This window comes from Fistularia commersonii, chromosome 29 (assembly GCF_037954325.1).
Source record: "Fistularia commersonii isolate RoL2024-O1a breed Wild chromosome 29, RoL_Fcom_v1.0, whole genome shotgun sequence".
In the NCBI taxonomy this organism is placed as follows: Eukaryota; Metazoa; Chordata; class Actinopteri; order Syngnathiformes; family Fistulariidae; genus Fistularia; species Fistularia commersonii.
The window spans coordinates 6,208,370-6,229,007 of record NC_141312.1 but is presented as its reverse complement, the minus strand read 5'-3'; the positions used below and the strand labels follow the sequence as shown (position 1 = coordinate 6,229,007).

The window sequence follows — 20,638 nt, the reverse complement described above, 5'->3', positions numbered from 1 at the left end:
GCCAATACCAAAATCTGCGCAACAGAAAGCATGGAGATGGAGGAACATCATCACATCTTTAACACACAGCTCACTGACAGGAGTGTGGGCAGTTCTATGGTATGTAGACTTGGCCATCAGACTTCTTATTCAATTAAGATATTCATTCTTCATGCGCTTTCGTTCTTCTGTCGTGCAGTTTCTACGAGAAACCTCAGATGGTGAAGGACCTTATCTCCTCTCACTCCTTGTTCTCCTACAGACTCGTAGCTGTGTCTACAGGTGACTCACGTGCACCAATAAAACACTTGTTTGGATATGCCTCTGTGTTATACATAAAAACATGTCATCTTGCACTGTATCATATACAATGATTTGTTGAAATCATTGATCCATAGAGTTTTTTTCATCATTTAATGTTTCATCACTTTCATACTTCATCACTTTCACGGTCTCCTTTCAGTTCAGTTTGAAATCCTTTGAACAGCCTAAGCAAATTCAGTGTGTTTTTCAGAGTTGTTTTCGAATGCTCAAAATGACTGTGTTGCGTGTCGGTTTTCTAACTGGTGTGATATTTAAATGACGCCTTTTGTCTGTTAGTCTGTTAGTCAAAAATGATCCATCGGCATTGGCAAAAATGACACAATTCTCATCCAGGTTATTTCATCTATGACATCTCTGATGCCGCCATGAACCAGCCGCTTCATCAGTCTTGGGAAATCCTCCTCCATCACTCCGTGGTAATATACACAACCGAAATTGCAATGAGAACTTCCATTTTTTACTATGTGGTACATAAAATGATACTAAATACAACTACGCTGTAACAAGATCATTTAATTTCCACTTTAAACAATTCCCATATAACTGGAGACTTCATCAAAATATACAATTATGTATCTCTTTGACGTATTTTGTTCATCATGTTCATCATGTAGTGTCTTCACAAAATAATTGTCCTATACATTAAAACTTTTTGTGGATGTACAATCTAAGACACGATCAAATATAGCATCAGAAATATCAGGTATTCTTCGCTGAAGTGTTGACGATGAACCTCAATGACGCCATTTGCGTATTTGCGCTTATCCTCAAAATACATCCTCATTTTTTAGTCATCTTCTGCCGATTATCCTGCACTCAGGGTTGGGGGGGGGTTGCTATCCTAGCTGTCATTGGGCGAGAGGCAAGGTACACCCTGGACTGGTCGCCAGTCAATCGCAGGGCCACATACAAAGACAAACAACAATTCACTTATTCAGGGCAATTTATCCCAATTAACCTGCTGCATGTTTTTGGACTGTGGGAGAAAACCCACACAGACACGGGGAGAACATGCAAACTCCACACAGATCAAAGCTGGGTCCCTCGTGCCGTGAGACCGAAACGCTAACCACTGTGCTACCGTGCCGCCTACTCATTTTCTGGACTATAGGACTAAAACGCGAGCAACTTCCATTTTACTTTTGTTTGCACATTTTTAGATCATCTATAAGTAAGGTGTTTGTCTTCTCTGCACACCTGTGAGCTGTGAGAATGACCAGCTCAGCTGCTGAAACTGCAAGTCATCCTCCATGTTTTTTTTTTTTGTCCCTCAACATCCTGCTCAGTCTGTCCATGTGGCAGTTAAATCTCTCCGTGATGCAGAGGGGCAAAGGTCGTGACCTCGCTCACCTCTGTCAGGGAAACACTGCTGCCTCAGTGTGACACTGCGGTCACAGCATCTTTTAACACACACGCAGACACACGTGTCACAAAGCAGCTCCAACTGTCTGTCAGCGTGGATGTTGACTGATAGCGGCCAGTTTATTAGCAGAATTCTCAATACCAGTTTTTCTTTTTAATTCAACTTTGACTCTTGAATCCACAAGTTTTTTCATAAATAAAGTGTTGACCGTAAGGCTCTTCTCTCAGGTGATCTCTTGCTTCAGTCTTGCTGTGACGTCCCGTCTCTACCTGGGCTTCGCTGTGGTGTCCCTGCTGGTGGAGATTAATTCCATCTTCTTGCACATAAGGCAACTCCTCCTCCTCTCAGGACGGAAGCACAAGCCAGCAGCCGGGTTGGAGGAAGACGCCAGCAGGCCCTCTGTGATGTACCGCCTGAACACTTGGCTCAACCTTGGAACGTAGGTGGCAGAGTGTTTTCGTGCTAGAGACGCGTCATGATTGAAAATGAGGGGTTCTTTAGGGAACGAGCCCCTCACCCTAGCATTCCTCAAGAGAAGCTACGTATGCTCATGAACACATTAAGGCAAAATGTTTGCTAATGATATTGTCGTCTTAAAGAGACAGCAAAAAACAGACCTACAGTTTTTCCTCTTTGCCTGACAATTTAATTTACTCAAATGTAATGGGGCTCGAAAAGGGGTTTCTATGTAACGTAAAAATAGTCTGGAGAATTTACAAATAAAGAAAAGCTGTGGAAAAAAAAGATTGTCACAGCAGTGAGCCAAGTTAGTGGGTCAATTTCAATTATGCCGGGGAGATGACACACACAGAACCCAGACAGCTACTGGCAAGTGCGCTGAACAAGCTAAAGGCTCATCATCGACCGATGTTCACCAATGCGGTGAATTTGCAATGTGTGCGAATTTGACATCACATTATGCGAACTGTTCGGGATGGCGTGCTGGGGACTGTTTTTTTTTTTAACCTGTTTTGCCTTGTGAGTTATATGAGAGGACGGGAATGGGTCTTTATAGCACAGCTGAATATGGCTAAGCACTGGCAGCATCCCAGTTAAGTGTCAACATTGCCTAGAGAGATTGATACAGAACCAGATGTTTTGGTTCTAAGGATCAAGGCAAAGTTGCAAAATTGAAAATGAGTATCCCACATAAAAATAGTACGTAGGTTTAAACAGCACAAAACCCCAGGAAAAGTTGAACACCACAGTTATGTGGATATGGAGTTAGTGCAGGCTTTTTTTCTGGCCATCCACAGTTCAGATCTCTTACTGTCATTGCGTTTTTTTTTTTATACCAAAAGTTGTAGGAAAAATCCTTGCAATTCAAAATCAAGCTTTCAAAGATGTTTTTGTATCACTGTACTTTTAAAAACAGAAAAATGAAGATGTGGTCTTGCAAGAAAATTTGAACCTCTTGTGCCTTGAAATGATCACATACGCAGGTGATGGAGACATTGTTCCTAAATGAAGTCAGAGTTGGACGTTCTTGCTGCCTTTCTCATGGGTTTCTGGGTGTAGATCAGACGTCGGTTGATGATGGATGCTGCAGGGAGTGTGCCTTCTCTCGGGGCTGCTCAGTAGGGAACTAGAGCACATAGTTCTCGTTAGATATGATTTATTTGCTACCTTGTCACTCAGGCTTCACTTGTAATTGATCCCCATGCAGGAAAACATGTCAGCTCCCTGTGGTGACGCAGAGCCTCACACGTTCTCCCTCCATTGCAGGTTCCTGGTGTTTCGGGTGTGCACGCTGGGTTGGATGAGCCGCTGGCTGGCGGGTCACAGGGATTGTCTGCCTCGGGGCATCCTGATGATGGGCGCTGCAGGCCTCTCCGTCATCTCCACCGTGAATATCGTTTTATTCTACAGACTCCTGCGAGCAGATGTCCTTAACACCAAAAGGAGCCACTAGAGGGCGGCAGCACCGTTTCTCCTTTGATTACTACGAGGGAGGGGACCAGGAATGCCTGGAATTTATTATTTTTGGACATCTGTAGCCAACTGGGGGATTAAACAATGGCACACATGCACCTCTCGGCTCCCCAAGAATATGCTCAAAAACCTATTGACATGTTTCGTACTATTGTACTACTTGTTTTGAATAACAAGCTATTACTCAAAGGTTTATTATGTATGTTTATTCACTGTGTGTAACCCAATACCAGTAAATCAGTCTTTTATGGATATGTATCTGAATTCTCTAGAAATATTATGTTTATAGGAAAAGATCACACATTCTAAAATCTCGCGTGTCACTGTAAGCGATCACATGAGTCTCTTCAGGTTTTATCATGACCGTTTCGCTGGAACCAGGAAACCAGGGTGCGGCCTTCGGCTGGGACATCTCCCGTAATGCACGGCAGGAGGATCGGCTCTGTTCCAGACACTCTCTCGTAAAAAGGACATGTCTTCAAGTGCTCTGACATGGAAGGCACATCTTTAAATCGCCATGAATCCACAGGGGAGAAGAGGGTGCTGAACTGCCACACCTGTAGATGACATGGAGAGAGACATCTGAAATGTTCCTCCATGATTCCCTCTATTGTTTTGCCCCGGGGAGACTTGGCTACAATGTTTGGAGGAGTTGGAAATCAAACCAGCCATCCCTGAGTTAGGCATTTACTCTATCACGGTGCTAATGCAACTACACGATGAAGACCATTTAACAGCTCAAGGGCAACGTCTCCTGCTCAGGTACCGTGAAAATCATCAGAGCAAAGTGCAATTCATGCATGTGCAACTGACCAGCTGTTTGGCAGAAGTTCTAAACAAAGCCTTACCCTTTTTGTCACCCCCCACTTCGCTCCTCCGTGGGAGGGCGTCTCCCTCTCCCAGCAGAGGGTGACCATCCCTCTTTCCTGCAGCAGAGACGAGCACACCTGCCTCATGAGCCGTGATACCAGAGCCAGCTGCGACAGGGACAAGCTGTCCAGGAAAGTGGCCACGTAGCACAGGACCTCGTAGGGCAGCGAGCTGAGAACGTCTTCCCTGTCCTCCTGTTCCACCACAGCGTTGGTGACGGAGGAGTGCGTCGACGTCTTAGACAGCGAGGAGGAGGGATGGAGCCCGAAGCAGCCCAGGTCTTCACTGAAACAAAAAGAAATGTGCAACCACAGGTTTTCAAACTGTAAAATCACAAACCTGGTTACAATTCAGCGTCCTGAATGTGATTGCACTAACAGCTGAAACTTTTTTGAGTTTTGTCTCACCTGAAGGTGATGTCAGCCTCGTGGGTGGAGGGCTGGAACTGGTTCTGGCTGTAGGTACAGCCCAAATATGCCAGAGGGCACCTCTGCTGGAACCAGCCGTTCGCACACATCTGGATGTCACTGTGGATGTTTCTGCAAAACGGACATAATCAATCAATATGAATCAGAAGCATGTCCATCAGTATAAACAGTTTTAATAACGTTGAAAACAAGGATGCTTTTCCTTTGTAACAAGTTGCTAAAATATAATTTTATAGGGTCCATCGTGAATTCAATACACTGGGAGCAGTATTTTGGGGACTGAATTAAAATTGAGTTATTTCTATTTCACGTGGCCATCATGTAGGAAATTATGTAGCTATGATTATTTAACCCTAAGAATTGAATTTAAAAAAAAAAAAAAACACACTTGAAATGTTTTGCATATTCCCTGCGCTGGAAGGTGTGTCCGCAGAGGAAGGTGAATGCCGAGCTGGCCTTGTGGTGTCGGCTGGTGACGCTCTCCAGCTGCAGCTGAAGGTGCAGCTCCAGCGGTTTTTGGGCCGTCAGGTCAGCCAGCGAGGTAGTGGTCAGGAAAGGGGAGGACAGGAAGTTGTAGGTCTGCGTCCCTTGGTCTTGTAACAGGGGATCTGTGTTGACACTCTCTGCAATAAGGTGACCCCGCTGCTCTTTCTCCAGACAGCACAGCAGGGAGGCCTGCAGGATATTCAATGAATTTATTCCTCTAAAAAATATTGAAACAAGATATAATATTATCATCCTATAACCTTCAATCCCTTCTATGAATACATTTCTCACAACAGCAGTAACGTGTTGACACATTCAAAACCTTAAAATCTATGAAATAATGAAATCTGTTATCCATTTTACTGTCTTTCATGCCAATCTATGTTATTTGATGGTAGTTATAATATTGACTCAATAACATTGATTCAATGATTGACTAACCACCTGATAAACGTCAGGTTTAAAACATGTCTGTCATAGATGATACTTGGGAATGGGAGTGTTAGAGAAAAGATAAAGTCACCTGAACTTCCTCCCATATTGGTACATCCTCTGGCACCACTCCCAAGTCACTGGTGTCCACACCCTTACTCTCTCTTTTGTAGAAACCCGGGTTGCGGATGCGGGACTGTCTCGCCGCGAAACTTGACGGAATCTTGAAGGTGCGAACGGTGATAATCTTCATCGGCTCTACGTGTAAGTACTCGAACTTTTTCCTCAACAGATAATCAGGAATAGTCGAGGAGGATGACGAGGAAGGCTCATTGCACGCGCCGCTCCCCATTTTGATGGCGTGAGATGATGCGCCGACGCTCCAGGTATCTGCCGTCTCTCTGCCCTCCTCCATCACAGCGCCCAGCCTCTTCCCTTTCGCCCGCTCCTGACCTTTGCCGACCCCAACCGTCGCCTCCCTGCAGCCGCCCATCTCCATACTGAACATGCGCTCCCAAGTGTTGTAGTTTTCTAATAGCTCCTTGCTGACGCCATTTTCCCCCCTGGCAATGGCTTCTCTCTCCTCCTGAGTCAGCTCTGGTTCGGGTTCTGCTTCAACATCATCCTCATTAGAATTCTGGTTACTGAAGGTAAACATGCTGAAAGATTCCCAGGTATGGCCGCTATTTTGTTTCGCTGCAGCTTCCATCTCGGAAATGGAATCGATCTCTTTCCCCTTCTCCCTCTCTTGTTCCTCTTCTGTCTCTCCACTAGATCTCTGGACAAGTTCAGGAAATAATTTCTTCATCTTCAAAGAGTGAAACAGCATTTCCTGGTCTCTCAGAGCCATGGCCAAGTCTAGGCACCCTCCTGGCTTTCTCCCCCTGAGCAGGTTCTCATGCAGTTCTGTGTTGGGATAGGAGTGGGCATCGTTTGCTGGCCAGCGGTTCCACTCCATGGAGCAGCACACCACGCTGGCCGGACACACCTGGAGGTGCGCCGCCCGCGAGGAGCGCGTCATCTGGAAGGGGCAGCCGTACACGGCGTTGAGGCAGGGCACGCGGACATTCGGGCAGAGCAGCAGGTGCTCTTCTTCCTTGCACAGGTGGAAAACAGCTCCACAGTGCAGGCGGCAAGGGCCGACTGCGCAGCACACGGAGACCTCCACCCGGGCCCTGCAGCGCCGGCTGTAGCAGGAGTCGCAGTGCACGTGCTGTCGCACCCTGGAGGCTCGAGAGCGATGACTCTGGTTGGGTGAAAGGAGACAAAAAGTTACATAAAAACACAAAGCGGAGACTTTACGCTTCAGGTGAGTGAAGTGTTACAGTGTTAAGAAGTTCACGTACAACAAATCTAATCTCTAATGCCAATCTATAAATGTTATAAACTCATCAGGGTATGATTTATCCAAAATTCAGTCGTACCATTTTTGTCCAGATGACCTAGATCGTCTTTACTGTGTGTAACCGTAGCTCTGTCCCGTGAATGGAGCTTGATCTATAAATATAGGCCGTGCAGAGCGGTCAGTTGATAAGTGAAAATATTTGAAATCGTAAACAAAGGCAGAATGGAAAATATGAAGCCTACCAGATGAGAGGATTCAAAAACGCACCTCGCCCTGGGTCATGTGTTCAGACCAAGTGACTGTGAGTGTGTCTGTGAGCGAGTGTGTTAAAAATAGAGCCGGTCGGGGGCCGTGAAATGTTACACAGGTGGCTATGGTGGAGACATGGTTTAGGTTATTGGCCCTCTGGCTCATTTAAAGCCACCCGGCCACTGTGTTCTTCCCCTTGCTCACGTCTGGGCAGCCGAAGTCGTCTCCTCCAGGATTTTAATCGAATCAATAATGGGTATTTACAGTTGCAATATTATTAATCACAAGCACAATGTTTGTCCTCAAGAGTCATCAACACCGGTTTAAAGAAAGAATATTACTCCAAAGAGCATTTGAAGTTTTGTAGCTTGTAGTCCAAGTCATGCTGGAGAGGCAGATTCTCCTCCTCCTCCTCCTCCTCCTCCCGCTGAACTTACTTGGCTAATTTTAACCTGCTCGTTCAAACCACTCACGGACTGAAAGACGCATTTAAATCTCAAAGACGGTAAACGGCAGTGGCACCTTGGTAAGACCAACATTTTGATCGCATCGCGAATGTCTTTGCTAATCCACCTTACAAAAACTTCAGTGTGTTCTACTGTTCAGACACATAGCTTTGGTTTTAATATTACTTCCTTTCAGGGGAGTTTGCTGCTACAAATAAAAATGTCCTCCTCAATTGATAGCGCTGATTACATAAATAAGAGTGATTAGAAAAAGTGACAAATTGTTGTTTGCGGTACAGAAGAATTGTGTGAAGTCTTTGAATAAACAAATTTAAAAAAAAAAACAAATCACCTTAACTTCAATCTAACGTCAGCGATTTGATGTCATGTCACCAATTTGATGATAGATGTGAATATATTGGTGTTTTCCTAGAAATACTGAAAATACAGATTAGGACTTTAATTTGTACTTTTTTTTATTTTTTTATTGAAGGGTTGTGAAAAGTCAGATACAAACATCTGGAAACATGGTGAGTAGCTGACTTTCTACGCTGAAATGTAACAGAAATCTCAGGAATCCGTGAATAAAAAGCTGTATTTATTCTATGAAAAACTTTTTGCCCATTTATTCACCCTTTTACCCGCCATGCTATCCAACCAGAGTCACCGCTCTCGAGCCTCCAGGGTGCGACAGCACTTGCACTGCGACTCCTGCTACAGCCGGCGCTGCAGGGCCCGGGTGGAGGTCTCCGTGTGCTGCGCGGTGGCCTTTTGCCGCCTGCAGTGTGGAGCTGTGTTCCACCTGTGCAAGGAGGAGGAGCACCTGCTGCTCTGCCCGAACGTCCGCGTGCCCTGCCTCAACGCCGCATACGGCTGCCCCTTCCAGATGACGCGCTCCTCGCAAGCGGCGCACCTAAAGGTGTGTCCGGCCAGCGTGGTGTGCTGCTCCATGGAGTGGCTCCGCTGGCCCACCGACGACACGAACCCCCACAGCGACAAAGCCCTGCAGGAGAACATCATGAAGGAAGCCGAGGGACAGTGGGACGCCCTGGACCTCGCCATGACCCTGGTGGATCAGTCAGACCTCTACGCTCGGCTAAAAATGAAGCCGCTCTATCCAGAGCTGATGGAAGAGGAAGAGGAGGAGGAGACGGAAAAAATCGATGAAAAGAAAGACGAGGGGGGAGTTGCCGATGACATCACAAACAAAGACACCAATGCAGGTTATTATTTGAAATCATCTTGAGATATTCCAAGGCAAAACATATTTCTAGATTGTGATCATTTTTCATTAATATAGGAATTTTTGAATTACACGTAGCGTGTGTTTTATTTTCAGTGCATGAGTAGCCCTCTCTTGTTTGTTTGTATCTCTCAAACTATAATGTCCTCACAGATCTCCCCAAACCCATCTCAAGAGAAATCAGTACATCTGAGCCCGGCGTTCTCCGAGACACCGCTCAGAGGGAAACCTCGGCCCCGCAGAGCGCAGGCCTCAACAGAGCAACGCACAACCTGGCGGAGATGATGTTCAGCATGGAAAGAGGCGGCTGCGCTGTCGCCCAGGCAAATCACGAAAACGCAAAACACAACAGCACTGATGCTTGTGAGAACAGGAGAGAGAAAACCCAGGGGGATCCAGAAGAAGAAAAGAGGCAGGGCAAACTGCGGGAGAAAACAAGCTCGGACCGCAGAGACGCAGAGGGGGACGAGGCCACGCCTGCACCCGACACGAGCAAGACAGGGCTGGCCCCGTGGCAGGATGGGGTGCTGGAGCGTCTCGGGCAAGAGCTCACCCCGCAGGAGTTCAACATGTATCTGGTGCATCACGGCCGAATGCTGCTGGCTTTCGGACAAATCGAGGCCTGCACGCCGAGAGAGAGAGACTTTGTGTACGGCAGCCTGGAACCTATTCCCGTTCAAACACTGCGCTCCTTTAAGGTGATGATTTTGTGATTGTTAAAAGCCTCATAAAGTTGATAAAAGAATTGTATTTTCTGATGTGTGCACCCACTTCGGGCACAAGGAGGGGGGCGGTCTCTCTCTGCGACCCCATTATTCTCCAAACATCCCCTGCATGTGTCTTAAACAAAGGGCAAATTCAGGCTCCAGCTTCACTTGTTGCACAAGAAGGATAAGAATAAGAATAAGAACAACTTCTTTTATCCCGAAGGAAATTGTTGTGCCAGAGTTTCAAGTAAAACATAACAATAATAAATAATAGTAGGAAGGATGAATAGCAGGTCGCAAACTTCTTAACCCTTGCAAAACTTTTCAAATAACCATATTTGTATATTTCTATATCAATGACAGGCATTTCTCAATAATGATAATGTAAAGCAACATATGGAATATACCCAAAAATATGGCCACCGGCCAAAAAGAGTCTAGAAATGTCTTATGACCATTTCAAAAAAAAGGCGGATTTGTCTGTTTTCCATTTGTCACGCAATCAAGTGGAAACGCAAGGTCGACCAGACATGAGAATAGTATTTTTTAGACTTTTTGACTTATTTTCCTTTTGCATTCCCGTCGTTTTCATCCGCCAAGGTCCCTGACAGTTATCACTACAGGAGGCGGGTTCACCTTTACGACGCAGCTTCCCGAGCTCAGAGTGAGACTCGCGCCGTGGACACTTCTGACCTCCCGGTCAACGAAGAGGACTGGTTCAGCGACGAAGCGGCGGCCACTCTCCTGGGCTATGCAGAGAAGGAAGTAATGGGTCACAAGGTCAGTCAAGGACCCTCATGAGGATGAGAATTCTGAATTCGCTGAATTCTGAGAAGTTAAAATTACAAATGTTGTTGAATGCATTGATCAGACAATGACATTATGTTCTTCGCTACTTAATACAAATGTGTAAACCCATGAATTGTTTGTTTACATGTTCGAATCAAGATGTTGCACTGTGTGGCAACTTATTTCCACCTTAATCAGCAACACTTTATCCTAAAGAATGAGTCATTTTTTGACCCCGACGTGAGTTGAACACGCAGCCTTCTGATCTGGAGTCAGACGCGCTACCGTTGCGCCACGAGGTCACACGCTAGTCCAGGGATCAATACATCGAGACCACATGACCTAACGAATACGACAACAGGATGCGAGTTAAGATATGAAAACGAAAGAAAAACGCAGGAAAAAAAAATTTGTCTATCGCTTTGGTAGTCTCAAAAATACACACAAAAAACAGATGAAATGGGTCATATTTTCCCGATGCATGAGAAACAGTCAATGCAGGATGTTAAACACCAGATCAGCTGTGCAAGCAGGACTTACCTTGGTTGCCATAGTGACAACAGCCTACTCACCGACAGGGGGTATCTCCTCTTAATTTTGCTCCCCATTTGCATCAACCCTTCTGTTATCCTTGCCCTCCATAGCGACGTCCTACAATTTATTTTGGAGTGACACTTCCTAGTGATGAAGGACTTTGGGCCTTCATGTTTCAAATTCAATTTATTTTAACAAGAACGAAAACATAGAAATAATCACCCAACAGTCATGGTAACTGTATTAGCATTCTATTATGTGAAGCAGGGTATTTTGGTCTTTAAGCCATCTAACTTGTTTCTACACAGATCAGCGAGTCAAAAGCGGCCGACGGGCTTTATGTTGACGTGGGAACACAAACGCACTCCTTCCGTTCGGCTCCGTTCGGAGGGAGGACGACGCTGGCGGACGTGACGGCGGGCAGGACGCCTCGGCTTCACCTGCAGCTCCAGGCCCGAAGCGTGAACAGCAGACACAACCGAGCCAGCAGCGTCTTCACCTTCCTCTGCGGTCACTCCTTCCGCCGTGAGGAGTTTGCCACGCATTTCAGGTGACCCCGATACTGCTGCGTTTGTTTGAAATTCACCTTTGAAAGGGAGTATCTCATTTCAGTAATTCAAGAATCGTGGCAAGCAAAAGGAGGACAATGGTTTATGGACTTTTGAAAATGGAATTATGTCTCTGGGTGTCACCCAAACATCCCATGCTTCAGTTTCATACTCATGTGTTCACTGCTGCTAGTGATATCTTATGATGAATACAAATTATCATAGAGATTTCAATGTATAGAAATGTTTTGGTCATTTCTAGCTAATTTACCAAACTCAGGGGTCGGCAGCCTTTACCACTCTAAGAGCCATTTGGACCCGTTTGGCCACAGTAAAAAAAAAACGGGAGCCACACAACGACTCGGAATCTAAAATTACTAAAAACGTCATATAATGTTGTTTTATTTGCCTTTATGCTATGTATAAACAAAATACATGTTGCATTTTTCAAATCAATGAACAACTGCAGAGAAAATGAAATGACATTTCTGCATGCAACAAAACATTTTGAACATTTTGAAAAAAAGACATTGGATTGAAGGTTTACCTTTAAACAAAATATTCAATGTCTATTAGAGTCCTTCTTGTATTTATGAAAAAAAAAAAAAAGTCTAACTTAAATTATCCACCGGCAGCAAACCAAAAATGCCGTCCTATCTGTGTGTGCTGTCATCCTTTCACTGGCGCGTGCAGAAAAACATTTTAAAAACGTTTTATTTAGATATTACAAGATCGCCACAATCTTCAAATTTGAAATTTCATTTTAAAAATGAACAAACTACAATAAAATACATTTTGATTAATTATTTTCAAGCCACAGGGAGACTCATCAAAGGGGTCAAAGAGGTGCCGCGGGTTGACGACCCCTGACCCCACTGATATACCGTTGTAATGAGTGTTTCCTCTGAAACAGAAACGTCCACTGTGACATCCAGACATGCCTGAGCGGTTGGTTCCAGCAGAGATGCCCTCTGGCCTATCTGGGCTGCACCTACAGTCAGAGGAGGTTCAAGCCCTCCACACAGAACGCCTCCGTCACGTACAAGTGAGAGCAAATCAGGATGATCACATTTGGGTCAGACGTTTACATGATATTGTTTTACATCTATGGGGATTTTTAGTTGTGCGTTAGATTAATGTGGACCTTGTGCGAATTGTGAGAAATTATAATCGGCACCATCAGTCTCCAGCGACAACCCCAAAACGCTGATTTAGTCAGGGGTGGTGTTAAATATATGTTATCTACATGGTTAGACATTGAAACCGCTTCCACATTCCGACCACACTATGTAATTACGCTGTCATATAACTTGTAACTTGGCATGCTTGCTGCAATACAAGCTGTAAATCAATGGATACATCCTTTTACATGTCCTATCTGCCATGAAATGACTCAGTTAATCATCAACATTTCATCTTTTTGTTCTTAGAATTACAGAAAAGTATAAGATCCGTGCCGGCGGATAAAATTTGTTAGAAGACAAATGACCGCATCGATCTGCTTTGCTTTAAAACAGCTAGAATCGCTATTATCGATGACTGCAGCAAATCAGTAGCATCTGATTTATTGTTAAAGGGATCATGTGTAATTATTTAGACTCCTCCGTCACGCCATTTTCTTTCCTCCAGTCAGCAGCTGAGGAGTTTCAACTTGCGCCCGGCCCCAGAATCCTCACTGGGCGGCGACTCCCTGCTTTCTGGCCGCTCACGAGACTCGTCCTCAGATCGAAGGTGGAGAGAAGGTCAGACGGGAGGAGGGGAGGATGCTCTCAGCTCGCTGCCCTACGAGGTCCTGCGCCACGTGGCCACTTTCCTAGACAGCCTGTCCCTGTCCCAGCTGGCTCTGGTTTCACAGCTCATGAGGCAGGTGTGCATGTCTCTGCTGCAGGAGAGAGGGATGGTCACCCTCCGCTGGGCGAGGGAGACACCCTCCCATAGAAGAGCCAAGTGGAGGCCCGAAGCAGTGAGCTATCTCCTCCGCGGGTTATTTTAATACATGACCGTGAAATCCTCCTCAAATCATGTATTTTTGTTTCCTCTTTCCAGGTATGGGAGTTCAGTCACCTCTTCTCTTCAGTGGATTCGTGGCGTATGATTGACATGCCCCCGATATCCACTCATCTGAAAGTCTGTCCCTACTATGAGACCTCTCTGCGCGATCAGCCCGTCGCTCTCCTTGGCTTAAGTGGAGAGGAGAGGCGCAGTCGGCCTTCACCCAGCCTAGTCAACCATTTTAAAGCCAAATAAATGAAATCAGGGTAAAAAAAAAAATTGTGATTTGTTTCACACTGTCGCTTAGAAAACAAAGAGAATGGGGTTGTGTCTGCGGGGTAATTGCTGATATTCATGTTAAGCAAATATATGAACCCTTTTACTGAGTTCTTGCAAGAATTCTTATGATGAAGATCACTTTTATTACTTGGAACTTATTTAACCGTGGAAAATAATTTCTGGTAATTTCCGTGATCCTCACAAATCAGGAAAAATCATTCAAATCAAGCAGATTACATGTGGAGAAGTGATAAAAGTAACTGCAATGTCACTCCAGTCCAGTAGGTGGCGATAAGAAGGAGACAAATGCCAAACAAGCTCGATGATGACCGGTGCATGTGACCGCTTTTCCTCACACTCTCTGTTTTACCGCATCGGACCGGGTAATTCAATATCCAAGGTAAAAGTTTCTTTGACACCAAAAGGAGCTAAACTTGTATCACTTCTCCCAATTTCTGAAGCGTTTGATAGAATCCCGGCTCTCATCGACAGAAAGCTATCTGACCCTGAAGGGGGGCCATTCCAGATTATCATAAATATTATGAAGTCTGCTTCATGCCAAGCTGTGTAATGACCTAATTTTAGGGATGCAGATGACACTGTGATACATGTTTGATTAAGCACTTGCCACATAAATGTACCCCCCACCTGTCATATAGCTGAAACAAAGAGCACACTAGATTTATTCTTTTACAACAGGTTGGACTGACCTTGAAATAAGCCCCGGTTTTACCCACGACCCATATTAAAATACATTTATCGAGACTAGGAGTCGGCAACCCGCGGCTTTTTGATCGCTCTGATGCAACTCCCCGTGGCTTTTCAAAATAATGAATGCGAATTTAATCAAAATCTATTTTATTTTAGTTCGTTAATTTATTTTAGTTAATTTTTAAAATGAAATTTTAAATATAAACATGGTGAGCTGGTGATATCTGAATAAAATGTGTTAAAATATTTTCGTCTGAATATTTAAGTTTGGCTTTTTTTTTTTTTTATAAAAACAAACACTCAGATAGACATTGAATATTTTGCTTAAAAGTAACTTTCAACCCAATGTCATTTTTCAGAGTTCACAATGTTTTGTCGCATGCAGAAAATCATGTCGATTTCTCTGCAGTTGTTCATTGATTTAAAAAAATAGTAAAAAAAATAATATTACATTTCATTAACGGCTTTGTTGAGCAGCATTTTGTTATAACAGTGCATTTGTAATAAACTGCCCCAACGCATTTTGTAATATATTTTGCCGCATTATGTAATAAGTTATTACATAATGAAAAGATTATTAAAAAATGCACTTGCAACTTTTCTATTCTCTAGGAAATGTAATAACATGGTGCATTATGTAATAACAATTCTAAAGCATAGTTTATTTGTTCGTTGATTGTATTTTATTTTACTTTAAAGTATTTGTAAAAGCTAGGCCTATTATTAGTATCACTGTATTAGCCTAGTAGCAGTACTTAGCAATTACTATCAGTACACTATTCAAAGGTTGCATTAACAGAGAATATTCTATAAATTCCATATTATTACATTTCCTAGAGAATAAAAAAAGTTGCAAGTGCATTTTGTAATAATCTTCTCAAAATGAAATAACTATTTACATAATGTGGCAAAATTTATTAAAAAAATGCGTTGGGGCAGTTTATTACAAAATGCGGCTTTATTACAAAATGAAATGAAAAAGTTATGACATTTTGGACGTTTATTACAAAATGCGGCTCAACAAGGGTGCTGCTCCTTAGCTGATGTGACAACAACAACAACAACAATGCAGAAGTGTAAATAATCTTCGAGTAGCAGATATGACCCCTGAAAAGACTGCTTCCAGACTGCAGTCCTAAAAATACTGTTTATGAGTCTGCAGTAACCCAGTATGACCCCCCCTTTGCCCGGGTGTTGCTGAGGCTGCCGTGCACGGTGGCACTGATCACCCCCCATACAACTGCCCGGCTGTGCACGCAGCAGTGCAACTCTGCTGCACGTAAACCAGGAAGGTTACGAGGAGGTTATTCGGAGTCTGGATGTAGATGGATTCGTGCGTCGGCCGGCTGCAGCATCCGAAATCCGCTTGCTTGAGGGCGAAATCGGCTTGTTTCTTTGTGCGATTCGGACGTTTTTTTTTTGTTTGTTTGTTTTTTGGCGCGGATCTTTTGTTTGCATCGTTTCTGCTGCAGGAAGGACAAAGATACAGGAGCTGCGCGGATCCATGAAAGACGTTTTGCGGAGTGCACGGTTTTAGTGTGAGGGTAGGCCAGTGCAGGGCGACACACGGCCTCATCTGCAGGCTATTTAAAGGAAAACCAGTCATTTTGGTGATAAAGGAGTGAATGCATTAGCAAATATAGGGGATTTTAAAGGGGAACACAAGAGTACCAGTTCAATAAATCTAGTGAAAATGATCTCATTCAGGTCATTTTGACTGACAAGAAAGGCTTACGTTGGGATTATTTAACCACCTTCCCCATCATAGAACTGGACGCCCAGCCAGAGGTGTCTCCAGTCCGCAGGGTGAGGGTGAAGGGTTGCAGAGGAGGAGGAGGAGGAGGAGGAAGGAGAAGGGGTGGGCAATGGATGCGGGGAGGCTGAAGCAGCAGGTGACCAGTGTGGAGAGAGGCATCGCCTTCCTGAAGCAGGAGCACCTGGCCCTGCTGACCGGCCTGCAGCTGGAAATAACGCACCTGAAACGGCGCTGCCATGGTGAATGTGCATGACCCGACGGCCTCGCGTGTTTCCTTGACCTCTAGTACTAACTTCTCTGTGGTGCTTCTCCTGGTGTCCGTAGAGCTGAGCTGCGAGCTGGACTCCAGGTTTCCCGAGAGGAACACGGCAGGTGAGCGATCGCGCCTTCCTTGCTGACGACTGAGATGCGTGGAGGAAGTTATGACCACGATTGTGCAGAGTAGGACTTTGCTAACATGTGATGCAAAGCTCAAGTACAATCTTGAAATGTATTAGAAACAATGTTTCCTAGTATCTACCATTTTTGACTGTAAGGTGTAAAGTGAGCTTTAAAACCTTACTTTTGCTTGTCATTGTAATCACGATAAATAATGATTTGCATTAGACTTTTTTTTCGGGATGCACCACGAGCGCTATTGTCTAATACATTTGTTATGTTTTGTCGAGCAAACCATCCAAAAGAATTCTGAAGTATCAGAAAACCAGATTTCATCGACCGAAAACACTCTCTTTATTGTTATTTAAATTGGCTAACAGAGCTTCCTAATAGTGGAATTGATGTGGATGGGGAGAGATGGCTGTTGCGCCAGTGGGGAGGTTGATGGTTCGATTCCCGGCCCCGTCCTGCCTGCGTATGTCCTTGGGTGTGAAAGCGCTGGATAAGTTGAGACCATTTAGCATAGGGTGTGTCAACAGGAAGAAGGTCCGTTCTATTCTATTCCTTTCTGTTTGGAGTTTGCATATTCTCCCCGTGTCTGCGTGGGTTTCATCCAGGTTCTCCGCTTTGCTCCCACAAACCAAAAAAAACATGCTGGAGGTTCATTGGAAACCCTAAATTGCCCAGACGCGTGTTTGTTTTTAAACGTGGCCTTGCGATCGACTGGCGAACCGTCCTGGGTGAATCTTCCCTCTCTCCCAATGACAGCAGGGCATGGCTCAAGCACCCACCCCCTCCCCCCGCGACCCTGAGGGCAGATAATGCGGTAGATAATAAATTATTTAGAACGGATTAATAAAAAAATTGAAACGAAGGCTTGTCTTCTCTTACGTTTATTTACTGTCACTGTATGTTTTAAAGCGTGTATTAAATCCCCCTATCGCACAATCTTGGGGAAAAATGTCAGATGAGAGGGCAGAGATGATGCGGCTGGAGGCGAGCGACAGACAATAACGCAATCTGACTTGGCTTGTGTGTCACAGAGGAGGAGGAGGAGCTGGTCGCTCGCTGCGAGGCAGCAGAACGTCTCCTCGAAGACCAGCAGTGCATGATGATAGCGGCCCGCGGGGAGCTGCGGGCCGGCAGGGCCCGGGCGTCCGCGCTCGGGAGGAGCCTCAGGGACGAAGAGCGCCACTTCCTGGAGGAGCTGAAGCGACGCAGCCACAAGATCACGCTGCTGAGCCGGGAACTGCAGCGCCAGAACGTCACCACCTCCGCCCTGTGCCGCGAGCTCCACGCCGCCCGCTTGAAACTCTTCAAACAGCGTCAGAGCGCCGAGGGAGGCGCGGAGGCGCCGGAGGAGAGCAGCGGGAAGGAAGAGGGCGAGGAAGATGAGGACGAGGAAGATGAGAACGACGAAGCGGGGGACTCGGATTGGCTGCCGTCTCCGCCTCCTCCCCCGTGTCCGCACCAAACGGAAGCGAGACACAGGGGGCGCGTCAACGTGAGGGAGGAGCGAGTGCGAGCGTGCGTCCCACAGGAGAGAGTGACGTCGCCACAGAGACCCCACCCCATGCCCGACCCTGCCCTCTTCCTGGTGCCTCTGAGATACCGCCTGCTTCGCTGGAACCGAGCCGTCGGAGCGGAGGACGAGGAGATGGCGGACGAATGGGAGGACATAGACGACGGCGGGATTCACAGGAGAGTGGACATGGGAGCCGGGGAAGGAGAGACGGCCCTGTGACCCCGCATGACCCGGGAGGGCGACCGCGTCCTCCACCCCGCTCCCCGCCGCTATAGACGCCCGATCGATTCCAAGATGGGAGATAGTTTCCAGAAAGTGACTTTGGTATTTTAGACGTAGAGAGTTTCACGCCGGCACACAGCTTTTCGGGAGCAATTTGTCACGTCGATCGTGCGTCTTAAAATGCCCTAAAAAGACACTCTCATGCGGCTGACTTTTCATTTCCACACCTCCGATCGCGGCTCTTGCCTGTTTTTAAGTCGCCTTTAGTCTGCTTTTTTCACCACACTGGCTACATTTCAGACTGGGGATGCAACTCTTAAGAGGCGTTTTGTATTATTTGCACTTTATTAAATTCATGCAATGTGCCCTGTGGCGGCAGAACTTTACTCTTGGTGTCAGGCGAGTCTGCTTTCAGTGCTTAACTGGTTTCTGTTCAACCATTTCCAAAGCACACAACCGCACACTTTGGTCAATAACGAAATGAATAAATTGCGACTATTCTACTAATTGCATTTGCCAATCCTACATCCAGCTGGCATCGAAATGATGGAATTACAATTACAATTACATATGAACAGTGATAGACAATCTTTATTTTTAAATGTTCATTTTAAGCTTCTTATCGCAGTCCAATGTGCATTGTTAAAAGACTCTGAGACCTACTCAGGTTTTGAAGGAAATTTCTCATGAATCGAGACGCTTGTAGTATTTTGATATAAGTGGCAAACTAGTTTTATTTGTTAAAAGTAAAGATTCATGATGATAGTCAGGATTAGGGTTTTTGATTTATTGTAATTATTGTGTTCAATCTTTTGCGGTAAAAGACAACTAGAGCTGAAGCATTATAAAGTGCTCATTTTTCTGTTTTTGAATAAAGTTGCAGAAAAGAAGAAAAAAATCTAAAAACTATCATATTTTTAGGGAATTTTTCAGCTGGCATTAAATCCTCCACACACAGGATTGATCATTTCTTTTTAATGTTTTTATCAATCTGACATAAAATGACAACAAAACTGATATATTTTAAGCTGAAATTAAAGATGAATTATATATCACAGAGTGACAGATGGTGGGCAAATACAAACACACACATTAGCGCTCAGTGAACGTTCCTCTCTAGAAGGTTCCCTCAAAAGGACACCGTGCAGAGAATGTTAATGTGTCTGCAGCGCTGCCATGGCGACCACCGGCATTCCAGCTCCATGGCAAAGACAGAAAAGGAACGAACACACGGATGGGTTCGTCTCGGATGTGCTGCGTCGAGCCCGGTGCAGGTTTTTCATGTGGATTGAAGCCTGAAGAAGCGCCGGAGCTTCTCTCTGTGTTATTCATAAACCTTCTGCACATGCTCAGCAGCAAGGTTGATGGAGAGTGCACCGACTGGTCATAATACAGGAAGTTACATCACGAGTGGCGGAGAGGGAGCCCTCTTCTGGATTGGGATGGGTACTTGGGGGAGGGGAGGGGGGCTGGAATGGATTTGTGTGTGAATGGAGGACTGGCAGGCTCCTTCACAGCTCCTTCTCCGCCCATGAAGGGCAGACACACACTCACATGCACTGACTCACAGTTTGTGCAGCGACATTTGCGGTGAGAACGGGGGCGTCTCCTGCTCTGGAGGACAGCAGAGGCTCCCGAAGAGGCTGGCAGTCTGTCCCTGTCTGCAGAGGCTGGTAGGGCCCATGGATGATTTTTTTTTTTTTTTTTTTTTGTTTTACCACTGATAATGATGCTGCTTTATTCCTCGTCTCCTGCTGCACTCCAGCGAGCCTCCTCCTTGTTTTACCTGAACTGGAAATAAACATTTATTTAACTAATAGACACTTGTAAGACGGGCTTTTTCCACCTTACAAAATCATGACAAGCTTGACCTTGCATGTGTGTTCCAGCAGTTTAGATGATGAGGTTTTTACGGCGTAAGGTGACACCTCTGCAGGAGCACCCCATCGTGTTGTCGGCTCGCATGCCTGTAGTGACACGTGCCAGCGATGAGACAGGCAGCTACAGTTCACACTTTTGAAAGGTCCACTATAGCTAATCAAGGACTAAAATGGAAAAGGACACATTCGAAAATGCTTTCCCTTTCTAATTTAGATGGTT

General features: G+C 45.3%; 4 protein-coding genes and 1 non-coding gene across 7 annotated transcripts; 3 read left to right on the top strand and 2 right to left on the bottom strand.

Moving 5' to 3' along the window:
* Positions 1 to 186: 186 nt before the first annotated feature.
* Positions 187 to 3,579, top strand: LOC147216825 (TLC domain-containing protein 2-like). The gene is made up of 4 exons (XM_086177087.1): positions 187 to 261; positions 637 to 719; positions 1,894 to 2,105; positions 3,392 to 3,579. Exons 1-4 carry the CDS (start codon positions 198 to 200, stop codon positions 3,576 to 3,578), a joined length of 546 nt encoding a protein of 181 aa, XP_086033213.1. The 5' UTR covers positions 187 to 197; the 3' UTR covers position 3,579.
* Positions 3,580 to 3,803: 224 nt separating this feature from the next.
* fbxo40.1 (F-box protein 40, tandem duplicate 1) lies at positions 3,804 to 7,441 on the bottom strand. The gene is made up of 6 exons (XM_086176620.1): positions 7,427 to 7,441; positions 5,906 to 7,060; positions 5,285 to 5,571; positions 4,876 to 5,007; positions 4,447 to 4,753; positions 3,804 to 4,155 (listed from the first exon to the last, which is right to left on the bottom strand). The coding sequence occupies exons 1-6, from the start codon at positions 7,439 to 7,441 to the stop codon at positions 3,946 to 3,948; spliced, it is 2,106 nt and encodes a 701-aa protein (XP_086032746.1). The 3' UTR covers positions 3,804 to 3,945.
* A 174-nt stretch (positions 7,442 to 7,615) lies between these two features.
* On the top strand, positions 7,616 to 13,946 carry fbxo40.2 (F-box protein 40, tandem duplicate 2). 3 transcript variants are annotated; one of them, XM_086177086.1, is made up of 9 exons: positions 7,616 to 7,934; positions 8,348 to 8,384; positions 8,516 to 9,077; positions 9,251 to 9,795; positions 10,405 to 10,584; positions 11,436 to 11,677; positions 12,589 to 12,720; positions 13,305 to 13,542; positions 13,722 to 13,946. In XM_086177086.1, exons 2-9 carry the CDS (start codon positions 8,382 to 8,384, stop codon positions 13,920 to 13,922), a joined length of 2,103 nt encoding a protein of 700 aa, XP_086033212.1. In that variant the 5' UTR covers positions 7,616 to 7,934; positions 8,348 to 8,381; the 3' UTR covers positions 13,923 to 13,946. The 3 variants fall into 3 exon arrangements, with proteins under 3 accessions (XP_086033212.1, XP_086033210.1, XP_086033209.1); XM_086177084.1 differs by having other exon boundaries at positions 7,619 to 7,913; positions 13,305 to 13,638; XM_086177083.1 differs by having other exon boundaries at positions 7,619 to 7,934; positions 13,305 to 13,638.
* trnaw-cca (transfer RNA tryptophan (anticodon CCA)) lies at positions 10,824 to 10,895 on the bottom strand. The gene has a single exon. It is a non-coding gene; the product is annotated as a tRNA-Trp (tRNA).
* A 1,997-nt stretch (positions 13,947 to 15,943) lies between the features above and the next one.
* ccdc92bb (coiled-coil domain containing 92Bb) lies at positions 15,944 to 18,924 on the top strand. Its single transcript, XM_086176960.1, has 3 exons — positions 15,944 to 16,652; positions 16,738 to 16,785; positions 17,835 to 18,924. Exons 1-3 carry the CDS (start codon positions 16,523 to 16,525, stop codon positions 18,533 to 18,535), a joined length of 879 nt encoding a protein of 292 aa, XP_086033086.1. The 5' UTR covers positions 15,944 to 16,522; the 3' UTR covers positions 18,536 to 18,924.
* Positions 18,925 to 20,638: the final 1,714 nt, after the last annotated feature.